Below are 12,803 nucleotides of genomic sequence, written 5' to 3'. Positions count from 1 at the left end.
GTGGGACCTGATGGTTGTAGGGTAATAACTGTTCCTGAACCTGGTGGTGTGGGACCTGATGGTTGTAGGGTAATAACTGTTCCTGAACCTGGTGGTGTGGGACCTGATGGTTGAGGGGTAATAACTGTTCCTGAACCTGGTGGTGGGGGACCTGATGGTTGAGGGGTAATAACTGTTCCTGAACCTGGCGGTGTGGGACCTGATGGTTGAGGGGTAATAACTGTTCCTGAACCTGGTGGTGTGGGACCTGATGGTTGAGGGGTAATAACTGTTCCTGAACCTGATGATGTGGGACCTGATGGTTCAGGGGTGGTAACTGTTCCTGAACCTGGTGGTGTGGGACCTGATGGTTGTAGGGTAATAACTGTTCCTGAACCTGGTGGTGTGGGACCTGATGGTTGAGGGGTAATAACTGTTCCTGAACCTGGTGGTGTGGGACCTGATGTTTGAGGGGTAATAACTGTTCCTGAAGCTGGTGGTGTGGGACCTGATGGTTGAGGGGTGATAACTGTTCCTGAACCTGGTGGAGGGAGTCCTGAGGCTCCTGTACCTCCAGCCTGATAGAAGCAGTGAGAAGAGAGCATGACCTGGGTGGTGGGGGTCCCTGATGATGGATGTTGCTTTTCCGCGACAAAGTTCCATATAAATGTGGTCAGTGGTGAGGAGGGCTTTATTCGTGATGGACTGGGCCACTGCTTTCTGTAGGATTTTGTAGCATTGGTATGGACTAAAGGGCTTTTATCTGAAAATATTTTGTTGCAGTAGATTTTGACTGCTAGTTTTTCTCTTCTGAGACAAACTCTGGTTTACTGCTGATATCTTACAGATAAATAATAAAATGTCAACAACAGAGCTGCTGAATTTCACTGCCAAGCTGGAAAATTTAAGCGAAAACCAGGTGAGTATTGTACTCGTCAACAGTTGCAGCAGAGACGGTCCCAGGCAGGGACTCACACACCACCATGGAGGGTGCTGGGTCCGAGGATCGGAGGTCCCTGCGGGCAGGAGGTACAAGGGCTGGTGACTCCGAAGTTTGTGTCCTGACATTGGTGAGTCCTGGGGTCAAAGCCCAAAGTCTGAGCCTAAGGCCACTGAGACTGGAAGCCAAGGGCTGATGGCCGAAGTCCTAGGCCTGTGAGTCCACTGGGAGCTGAAGGCTTGGAGAAGGCCTGTCCTGGTTTGCTGTTGTTGTTTGTGTTGTTGTTTCGTTGTCCTGCTCTGCACTATGGGCACGCTATGTTGGCACCGGAATGTGTGGTGGCACTTCCAGTCTGTCCCTCCACCACATCCTTAGGTTGTTAAAGACGCGTTTCCCTGTGTGTGCGTATGATAAATGAATCTGAACGGGATTCTAAACACACTCTTAAATCCATCAGCCAGCCCTCCATAGGTTGACGGCGGTCTCTCTGTGATTCTCGTGACATACCATTGCTTATGCCTAATACTAATCTTTTGATCATCCTATACTCAAAGGTTTCAGAATTAACTTAATATCCAGTACACAACCTGAAATTCGTCCTCTTCACAGACACCCACGAAACAAAACCCCCCCGTAGAACGATAGAAACATCGAAGCCCCTCCCCACATCTCCCGTCGCACAAGCCGCAGCAAAGCATTGCTGATCGGTGTAAAACAGCAGGTCACGCCGCAGAACGAGAAACACTCAGCAGTTCAAGTTCAGGAGGCATCCCTTCATCAGGGTCTTCCGTCTGAACCTCAGATTAGATTAGATTTATTTATACGCCGCATGTGCTGTGCGTCACAACATGCTGGGAAATGCATCCTTTGCGTTGACAACCCACGCCATCTGAGGGTGTGCTGAGGACAGCCCATAAGTGTCCCAACACGTTCTGACGCCAGCGTACCATTCCCGCAATGCTCGACAGAACAACACACAGACAACGTATGACCCGCGACAACAGCAAAGTGAACATCTTTCCCACCACCCACGCACAAGGTGGGCCTTCAGTCCCCAGGCAGGCCTCTGAACTCCAAACTGCGGTCCCTGGACTTGCAGACATCAAGCCTCTGGTCTCTGGGCTTCGATCTCCGGACTGGCACCCCCAGGTGCTCTGGTTTCCTCCCCTGTCCCAAGGTGTGCGGGTTCGTACATAGAACACATCAAAGTACAGGCCCTTCAGCCCACGATGTTGTGCCGACCCTTTAACCTACCGTAAGATCAATCTAACCCTTCCCTCCCACATAGCCTCCATTTTTATTTCATCTATGTGTCTGTCTGAGAGTCTCTAATGTATCTGCCTCTTCTATTACCCCAGGCAAGGAGTTCTACTCTCTGTGTAAAACACCTACCTCTGACATTTCCCCCTACACTTTCTTCCAGTCACCTTAAAATTATGCCCCCTTGTATTAACTATATCTTCCCTGGATAACAAGTCTCTGGCCACCCACTCGATCTATGCCCCTTATCATCTTGCACACCTCTGTCAAGCCACCTCTCATCCTCCTCCTCTCCAGAGAGAAAAGCCTTATCTCACTCAACCTCTCCCAATGAGGCATACTCTCCAATCCAGGCAGCATCTCCTCTGCACCCCCTCTCTAAAGCTTCTCCGTCCTTCCAGAACCGGATGCCATTGGTAAGTTCATTGGCAGCTGTAAATGGCCTCCAGCATACTGGGGAGTGAGGCTGACAGGAGAGAGGGTAAAGTGGGATAAGGGTAGGATAGATGGTTGTTGGTCAGGGTGGACTCACTAAATTGAAGAGATGTAGAGATAGATAGATAGATAGATAGATGTTTATTGATGCCAAATTAAATGACAGTGTCACAGTAGCATTACAAGTGCACAGATATAAATATTGGAAGAGAAGTAGAAAGAGTATAAAATAAGTTACCTCAAACTGTCTAATATGAGGGGGGTCATCACTTCTCCGGCTACAGGTTGGCTCATTACAGAGCCTAATGGACGAGGGTAAGAATTACCTCATACAGCATCTTTGGAGCAAGACAGTTGTCTTAGTCTATTACTGAAAGTGCTGCTCTGTTCAGCTAAGGTGGCATGTTGAGGGTGAGAACCATTGTCCAGAATTGCCAGGATTTTCCGTAGGGTCCTTTGTTCTACCAGAACCTCCAGTGTGTCCAGTTTGACTCCTATTACAGAGCCAGCCTTTCTAATCAGTTTATTGAACCTGTTGGCATCACCCAAGTTGATGCCATTGCCCCAGCACACCACCACATAGAAGAGTATACTGGCAACAACAGACTGGTAGAACACGTGAGGGAGAGGCCTGCATACTCCAAAGGACCTCAGTCTCCTCAGGAAGTGGAGGGGACTCTGGCCCTTCTTATACACAGCCTCTGTGTTGGTGCTCCACTCAAGTCTGTCTTCCAGGTGCATCCCCAGCTACTTGTAGGTCCTCACCGTCAGTGGTAACAGGGAGCAAGTTTAGTCTTCCTAAAGTCCATCACCATCTCCTTTGTCTTACTGATGCTGAGCTGCAGATGATTCAGCTTGCACCATTTGACAAAGTCCTCCACCAGGGCCCTGTATTCATCCTCCCATCCTTCCTTTATACACCCAACTATTGCTGAGTTATTTCTGCAGATGACATGACTCAGTGTTGTATCTGAAGTCCGAGGTATACAGGGTAAACAGGAAGGGAGCCAATACAATCCCCTGTAGGGCCCCAGTGCTGCGTATAGCCATGTCTGACACACAGCTCTGAAGCCACACAAACTGTGGTCTACCATTCAGGTAGACTTCCAACTGGCAATGTTGACAACTCAGCTGTACCTGTGAGGCATCCAAGTAGCTCTCACCCTTGAGTGGGAACTAGTCTTTGTGAACACTCAGTGGACACTGTGTGCTCTGTCCGTGAGTCAGAGCTTGGACAACACCCTCCAGGCCACAGCAAGCAGCAGCGACGGCCTGGAATGGTCCTGAGGCAAAGAGAAACGAACGTGGCCGTGAACCCAATCTCTGTTTCCAAAGTAGTTAAAGGGAAAGGAGGTCACGGACCTCAGGGAGAACAACATATGCAGTGGTTGGCACATCGCTTGACAGCACCAGTGGTCGGGGATCAGTTCTATCGCTGTCCGTAAGGCGTTTGTATGTTTTATCCGTGACAGCACGGGTTTCCTCCGGGTTCCCAGGTTTCCTCCCACAGTCCAAAGATGTATGGTAAGCTGTGGACATACATGATGACACTTGCGGGCTGCCCCAGCACATCCTCGGACTGTGTCGGTCGTTGATGAAAATTATGCATTTCACTGTATTTTTTGATGTACGTATGGCAAATAAAGTTAACCTCCCCTCTCTGGACTCTGTGACCAATTCACGGACTAACCCATACATCTTTAGAAGATATCGCTCTATCCCGGATTCTTTGCAGCAACTGAATTAGGTTCTTGTTTGTTTCTCCCTGCAGAACGATATGAATATTAAAAATAATCTGACTGAGCACGTTCAGAAACTGCGAGCATTAGAGATCACGCTTGTGAACAGAATAAAACAGGACCAGGTGGGCATCTCACAGTTGTGGACGGGGTGAATGGGCACGCAATGGTTCTCAAGCTCCTCAGCTTTCTCTGTTACTGTACTGACCTCATTCAGATTCTAACTTATCAATGTTTTGTTTTCTGTTTATAATTACTTTGAAGCTGTATTCTGTGTCCACTTTACTAGATACACCTGTGCACTAATGCACATATCTAATCAGTCAATCACGTGGCACCATGAAAGCCTGCAGGCACGGTCAAGTGTTGTTCAGACCAAACATCAGAATGGGGAAGAAATGTGATATAACTGACTTTCACTGTGGAATGATTTTTGGTGCCAGACAGGGTGGTTAGAGTATTTCAGAAACTGCTGATCTTCTGGGATTTTCATGCACGACAGTCTCTGGAGTTTACAGAGTATTGTGCAGAAAGCAAAAAACATCCAGTGATCAGCAGTTCTGTGGGTGAAAATGCTTTGTTAATGAGAGAGGACAGAGGAAAACGGCCAAACAGGTTCAAGCTGACAGGAAGACAACAGTAACTCTAATAACCACACATTACAACAGTGGTGTGCAGAAGAGCATCTCTGAATGCATAACACATTGAAACTAGAAGTGGCTGGGCTACAGCAGCAGAAAACCATGAACATACACTCAGTGACCACTTTATTATCTACAGGAGATTCCTAACAAGTTGTGACCAGATTTTCAATAAAAATCTGATGTCCTATAAAAAAGCAAGCCTGTTGACATTACAAACATGAGTCCATACGTGACTCTGAACACTGAGCAGAGGAGAGGTTCGGTTATTTGGAATTCCTGCATGTTTGGCACCTCATTCACTGGATGTTAATTACCCCCACTCCTATTAACACACCAGGAACCCAGTTCCCTTCTCTCAGTAGCACATCAGGAAACCAGTTCCCATCTCCCAGTAACACATCAGGAAACCGGTTCCCATCTTCCAGTAACACACCAGGAACCCACTTCCCATCTCTCAGTAACACACCAGGGCCCCAGTTCCCATCTCCCAGTAACACACTAGGAAACCAGTTCCCATCTCCCAGTAACACACCAGGACCCCAGTTCCCATCTCCCAGTGACACATCAGGAAACCAATCCCCATCTCCCAGTAACACACCAGGAAACCAGTTCCCATCTCCCAGTAACACACCAGGAAACCAGCTCCCGTCTCCCAGTAACACACCAGGAAACCAGTTCCCATCTCTCAGTAACACACCAGGAAACCAGTTCCCATCTCCCAGTAACACACCAGGAAACCAGTTCCCATCTCCCAGTAACACACCAGGAAACCAGTTCCCATCTCCCAGTAACACACCAGGACCCCAGTTCCCATCTCCCAGTAACACACCAGGAAACCAGTTCCCATCTCCCAGTAACACACCAGGACCCCAGTTCCCATCTCCCAGTAACACATCAGGAAACCAGTTCCCATCTCCCAGTAACACATCAGGAAACCAGTTCCCATCTCCCAGTGACACACCAGGAAACCAGTTCCCATCTCCCAGTAACACACCAGGAAACCAGTTCCCATCTCCCAGTAACACACCAGGACCCCAGTTCCCATCTCCCAGTAACACACCAGGAAACCAGTTCCCATCTCCCAGTAACACACCAGGACCCCAGTTCCCATCTCCCAGTAACACACCAGGAAACCAGTTCCCATCTCCCAGTAACACACCAGGAACCCAGTTCCCATCTCCCAGTAACACACCAGGAAACCAGTTCCCATCTCCCAGTAACACACCAGGACCCCAGTTCCCATCTCCCAGTAACACATCAGGAAACCAGTTCCCATCTCCCAGTAACACACCAGGAAACCAGTTTCCATCTCTCATTAACACACCAGGAAACCAGTCCCCATCTCCCAGTAACACACCAGGACCCCAGTTCCCATCTCCCAGTAACACATCAGGACCCCAGTTCCCATCTCCCAGTAACACACCAGGAAACCAGTTCCCATCTCCCAGTAACACACCAGGACCCCAGTTCCCATCTCCCAGTAACACATCAGGAACCTTCTGAGGCCACTGAATATATGTTCATGGCCTTCTGCTTTCAAATCATGAAAATATGTAGCCACACCGTGGATTTTTTATTTCACAATGATTATGGGAAGAGCTTGAATGCATCAGAGTGGAACAGAAGAGTTTCACTGGGGTTTTGTGCAGAGTCCTGATTAAGATTTCCCTATAACAAGACTGAAAGGGGACTCGGACAGGTACACAGAAAAGGTTTCGAATGATATAGGGCAGAAGGCCTAGTAATCTTAGTGGGCATGGATTGGTAATGCTGAAAAGCCAGATTGCTTGCTGATGGAGTGCTTCAGACTGAATCACCTGGGTTTGTCTATTTGGAACAGAGGAGGCTGAGGGGTAGGAAGGAGGGTAATCTGATATAAGCACACAAAATGACAAGGGGCTTGGATAGGGTGATAAAGGTCGTCCCTTTGCAGGGGTATCTAAAACTGGAGAAATAGGGCGAGGAGAACTGAGGAAAAATTTGCAGGTCAGGCAGCATCCACGGAGAGAGAAATGTTTCAGTTCAAGACCGATCGTCGGGACTGGAAAGGAAGGGGTCATCTCAGCCCAGGATACAGACCGCCCATTTCCCTCCATAGATGCTGATCTACTGAGTTCCTCCGGTACTTTGTGTGTGTTGCTCAAGATTTGCAGCATCCGCAGAATTTCGGTGGGTTTAGAGGGAGTGTAGGAAGTGGAGCCACACTGAGCTGTGGCTTGCCCCCGGGGAGGTCAACCCCACACGGTATCCAGAGTGAAGTACTGATTACTAAGGACAATAGCCACAGGACCACTCTGTACTGACATCCTATTCCCTTTCCCTCTGAGTGAGGAGGGAATGTGTGTACCGGGGTCTCGGTGAGTTTAGAGTTAACGTGGGTACCGGGGTCTCGGTGGGTTTAGAGTGAACGTGGGTATCGGGGTCTCGGTGGGTTTAGAGTGAACGTGGGTACCGGGGTCTCGGTGAGTTTAGAGTGAATGTAGGTATTGGGGTCTCGGTGGGTTTAGAGTGAACGTGGGTATCGGGGTCTCGGTGGGTTTAGAGTGAACGTGGGTATTGGGGTCTCGGTTGGTTTAGAGTGAACGTGGGTACCGGGGTCTCGGTGAGTTTAGAGTGAACGTGGGAATTGGGGTCTCGGTGAGTTTAGAGTGAACGTGGGTATTGGGGTCTCGGTGGGTTTAGAGTGAACGTGGGTATTGGGGTCTCGGTGGGTTTAGAGTGAACGTGGGTATTGGGGTCTCGGTGGGTTTAGAGTGAATGTGGGTATCGGGGTCTCGGTAGGTTTAGAGTGAACGTGGGTATTGGGGTCTCGGTGAGTTTAGAGTGAACGTGGGTATCGGGGTCTCGGTGGGTTTAGAGTGAACATGGGTATTGGGGTCTCGGTGAGTGTAGAGTGAATGTGGGTATTGGGGTCTCGGTGGGTTTAGAGTGAATGTGGGTATCGGGGTCTCGGTAGGTTTAGAGTGAACGTGGGTATTGGGGTCTCGGTGAGTTTAGAGTGAACGTGGGTATCGGGGTCTCGGTGGGTTTAGAGTGAACATGGGTATTGGGGTCTCGGTGAGTGTAGAGTGAATGTGGGTATTGGGGTCTCGGTGGGTTTAGAGTGAATGTGGGTATCGGGGTCTCGGTGGGTTTAGAGTGAACGTGGGTATTGGGGTCTTGGTGGGTTTAGAGTGAATGTGGGTATCGGGGTCTCAGTGGGTTTAGAGTGAACGTGGGTACCGGGGTCTCGGTGGGTTTAGAGTGAACATGGGTATTGGGGTCTCGGTGGGTTTAGAGTGAACGTGGGTACCAGGGTCTCGGTGGGTTTAGAGTGAACATGGGTATTGGGGTCTCGGTGAGTTTAGAGTGAACGTGGGTATTGGGGTCTTGGTGGGTTTAGAGTGAATGTGGGTATCGGGGTCTCGGTGGGTTTAGAGTGAACGTGGGTACAGGGGTCTTGGTGGGTTTAGAGTGAACATGGGTATTGGGGTCTCAGTGAGTTTAGAGTGAATGTGGGTATCGGGGTCTCGGTGGGTTTAGAGTTAATGTGGGATTTGGGGTCTTGGTGGGTTTAGAGTGAACATGGGTACCGGGGTCTCGGTGGGTTTAGAGTGAACGTGGGTATCGGGGTCTCGGTGGGTTTAGAGTGAACGTGGGTATTGGGGTCTTGGTGGGTTTAGAGTGAATGTGGGTATCGGGGTCTCAGTGGGTTTAGAGTGAACGTGGGTACCGGGGTCTCGGTGGGTTTAGAGTGAACATGGGTATTGGGGTCTCGGTGGGTTTAGAGTGAACGTGGGTACCAGGGTCTCGGTGGGTTTAGAGTGAACATGGGTATTGGGGTCTCGGTGAGTTTAGAGTGAACGTGGGTATTGGGGTCTTGGTGGGTTTAGAGTGAATGTGGGTATCGGGGTCTCGGTGGGTTTAGAGTGAACGTGGGTACAGGGGTCTTGGTGGGTTTAGAGTGAACATGGGTATTGGGGTCTCAGTGAGTTTAGAGTGAATGTGGGTATCGGGGTCTCGGTGGGTTTAGAGTTAATGTGGGATTTGGGGTCTTGGTGGGTTTAGAGTGAACATGGGTACCGGGGTCTCGGTGGGTTTAGAGTGAACCTGGGTATTGGGATCTCGGTGGGTTTAGAGTGAACGTGGGAATTGGGCTCTCGGTGGGTTTAGAGTGAACGTGGGTATCGGGGTCTCGGTGGGTTTAGAGTTAATGTGGGATTTGGGGTCTTGGTGGGTTTAGAGTGAACGTGGGTACCGGGGTCTCAGTGAGTTTAGAGTGAACGTGGGAAATTTCTGAGACAGGTGCTGGACCATTGATACATTTGAATTGTCAGAGAGCGGATTATGGCGGTTTATGTAAACTAAACTGTTGGGTAAAGGTCTCACACACTCTGCTTTCCTTTGCAGGCGCAGCTAAATGCAAGCTTCCAGTATTTGGCAACCTTTGCTCCCGGGGTGCCGGTATGTATTTCACAGAGAGAGAAAACGCCTCAGATGTGGCTGGGGTTAGTGGGACAAGAGCGTTTTCTGCTGTGTGATCTCACCACACCAGGCCCAATCTCAAACTCAAGTTCAAGTTTACAGCGATGTAGAAAGTCAGTCACAGCTGGTAATGTCGCACATTGTTCCCGGTGGAATCAGAACATCGAGGCAGCATCGACATCCCATTCCCGTCTTCCGTTAAATTAAGGACCCTTGATTTATGACTGGCTCTTTGGGTCATTGTTTTCCTGCAGTCCCCCTGCCCGTTCTGCCTGAGTGAGGTTATTATGTGGCCTCACTCCTTCTTGGCACAGGGCATAAGTGACAGGCCACTCAGCCCTTCCATCCTGGACTATCAGCTACCTCATCTCCTGGCCGACTTGGAGTGGACATGGAGAGGATGCTTCCCGTAGTGGGGGAATCTAGGACCAGAGGGCACAGCCTCAGAATAGAGGGACGTCCCTTTAGAACAGAGATGAGGAGGAATTTCCTTCACCAGAGATTAGTGAGTCTGTGGAATTCACTGCCACAGATGGCTGTGGAGGCCAAATCATTGGGTATAGACAGAGGTGTAACGTAAAGATTTTTACTCCTCGTGTATGCGAAGGATGTAAGAAATAAAGTCAATTCAATTCAGTTATACTTAAAGCAGAGTTTGACGGGTTCTTGATTAGGCAGGGTGTGAAAGGTTACGGGGTGAAGGCAGGCGGAATGGGTTGAGAGGGATAATAAATCAGCCATGCTGGAACGGTGGAGCAGTCTCCGTGCTGCTCCTACGTTTATGGTCTCTTCCCTGCACCAACCACGCGCCTCACAGCACACAGACTGCTGCAGGAACTCAGCAGTACAAGCAGCACATGTGGGGTGAGCGGGGTTGTGGGGGGGAGGAGGAACTGTTGACGTTTTGGATTGAAATCCTGCATCAGGACTGACTGAGGGCAGATGGTTGGTATGGGGGGAGGGACGGAGTGGTGAAACAGGAGTCTAAGTTTCTTGGTGGACTGAGGAGGGGCGTAAGACGTCGCTGGGAGGGGAGGGGAGGGGAGGGATGTGGTGGGTGGAGTTGGGAGGTAGTGGCAGGTGATGGAAGCACAGGAAGAGACAGAAGGAACACACATAAAAGTTGCTGGTGAACGCAGCAGGCCAGGCAGCATCATAGGAAGAGGTATAGTCGACGTTTCGGGTCCTGACGAAGGGTCTCGGCCTGAAACGTCGACTGTACCTCTTCCTATAGGTGCTGCCTGGCCTGCTGCGTTCACCAGCAACTTTGCTGTGTGTTGCTTGAAATTCCAGCATCTGCAGATTTCCTCGTGTTTGCGTTTTTAAAGAGACAGAAGGAGCGAGTTGGGGTGGGGAGAGAAGTGTGAAGATGGAAGGTAAGCTGAAACACAACTTTGATTAGAAAAGGAGGTGATAATTTTTCTCCCATTAAGGGAGAGAGGCAGGCTATGAAACCCAAAATACCTGGGGGAGGCGTGAGGAGGAAGTCCGTGATTGAACTGTAAAACGTAATACCAGCCACCAATCAGCTGTGCCCCTTTTATTTTCTAAAGCTTTACCTTCATTGGGTGTCATTAGCTGAATGAGCTTGGCAGAGCATTGTGGGCTGAGGGGGCTGCTTCTGTCTTCTGCTGCTCTGTGCTCTCTGCTCATAGAAGCATCAAGATTGGCGGAGACAGCTTTCTGTGGATTAGCACATTTGATGGGCTGAATGGCCTGTGCCTGTCTTTGCAAAGTTGAGAATGCTGATTTGAAATGGTCTGACAGTAAGAGCAGAGGCGCAGATTCCACCCTGAGAGAGATTTGCAGAAGGATGATATTTGGAATGGATAGAATGAAGTTAACAACCACAGAAGTAAGGCAAGACCATAAGATCATAAAGTATAGGAACAGAATTAGGCCATTTGGCCCATCGAGTCTGCTCCGCAATTTCATCATGGCTGACCTACTTTCCCTCTCTGCCCCAATATCCTGCCTCTCTCTGTATCTCTTCATGCCCTGACAAATCTAGAACCTGTCAACCTTTGCCTTAAACGTACCCAAAGACTTGGCACCTACAGCCACCTGTGGTAACAAATTCCACAGATTCGCCACCCTCTGGCTAACGAAATTCCTCCTCATCTCCATTCTAAATGAATGCCCCTCTATTCTGAGGCTGAGTCCACTGGTCCGGGACTCCTCTGCTATAGGAAACATTCCCTTCACGTCCATCCTATCGAGGCCTTCCAACATTCAATAGATTTCGTGGAATCCCCTCCTTATTCTTCTGAATTCCAGTGGATACAGGCCCAGGCCCTTCAAACATTCCTCGTATGACAAGCCTTTCAATCCCAGAGTCATTTTCGTGAACCTCCTTTGAACCCTCTCCGTAGAGGAGGTTAGAGCATAGAACATAGAACATTACAGCACAGTACAGGCCCTTCAACCACAGTGTTGTGCCAGTCTTTTAATCTACTCCAAGATTAATCTAATCTGCACAGTCCTCCATTTCTCTATCACCCATCTGCCTATCCAAGAGTGACTTAAACGTCCTTAATGTATCTGCCTCTACCACCCAACCTTGGCAGCACGTTCCACGCACCCACTAATCCTCTATGTAAAAAAAACTACCTCTGACATCTCCACTACACTTCCCTCCAATCACCTTAAAATTATCCCCTCGTATTAGCCATTTCTGCCCAGCGAGAAAGGCACTGGTTGTCGACTCGACCCACACCTCATCACCTTCTACACCTCTATCGAGCCACCTCTCATTCTCCTTCATTCCAAAGAGAAAACTTCAAGATCACTCAGCCTTTCCTCATAAGACACTGGTCAGTCTCCTTGGCACCCTCTCTAAAGCTTCCACGTCCTTCCTATAACGAGGTGACCAAAACTGAGCACAATACTCTATAAAATCTCTCTGGTTATACAGAGCAACACACACACAATTCAGCAGGTCAGACAACATCTATGAAAATGAATAAACAGTCAACATTTCGGGCCGAGAACCACCTTCAGGGCTGAGAAGGAAGGGGAAAGACGCCAGAATAAAAGGGTGAGGTAGGGGAAGGAGGATAGGTGCAGCTAGGTGGGTGAGAAAGATCGAGGACTGGAGAAGAAAAAATCTGACAGGAGAGGAAAGAATCAGAATGAAAATTATTATCACTGGCATATGTTGTGAAATTTGTGAACCTTGGAAGAAGAATAATAATAATAATAAATATTTTATTGATCCTGAGTGGGAAATTCTTTCGTTACAGCAGCAATGTTTAAAAACACACTTAGCAGTGTCATAGTCATAGTCATAGTCATACTTTATTGATCCTGGGGGAAATTGGTTTTCGTTACAGTTGCACCATA

General features: G+C 49.0%; 1 protein-coding gene across 2 annotated transcripts in view; it reads left to right on the top strand.

Moving 5' to 3' along the window:
• LOC134350299 (prominin-2-like) overlaps positions 1-12,803 on the top strand; it is a 97,021-nt gene that overhangs the window by 72,622 nt on the left and 11,596 nt on the right. For both annotated transcript variants that reach the window (XM_063055339.1, XM_063055340.1), the window contains exons 17-19: positions 827-898; positions 4,386-4,478; positions 9,387-9,440. In XM_063055339.1, the coding sequence (XP_062911409.1) occupies positions 827-898; positions 4,386-4,478; positions 9,387-9,440 (219 nt within the window). The remainder of the gene's footprint in view (positions 1-826; positions 899-4,385; positions 4,479-9,386; positions 9,441-12,803) is intronic.

This window comes from Mobula hypostoma, chromosome 8, assembly GCF_963921235.1.
Source record: "Mobula hypostoma chromosome 8, sMobHyp1.1, whole genome shotgun sequence".
Taxonomy (NCBI): Eukaryota; Metazoa; Chordata; class Chondrichthyes; order Myliobatiformes; family Myliobatidae; genus Mobula; species Mobula hypostoma.
This window is presented reverse-complemented; position numbering and strand designations above follow the sequence as displayed.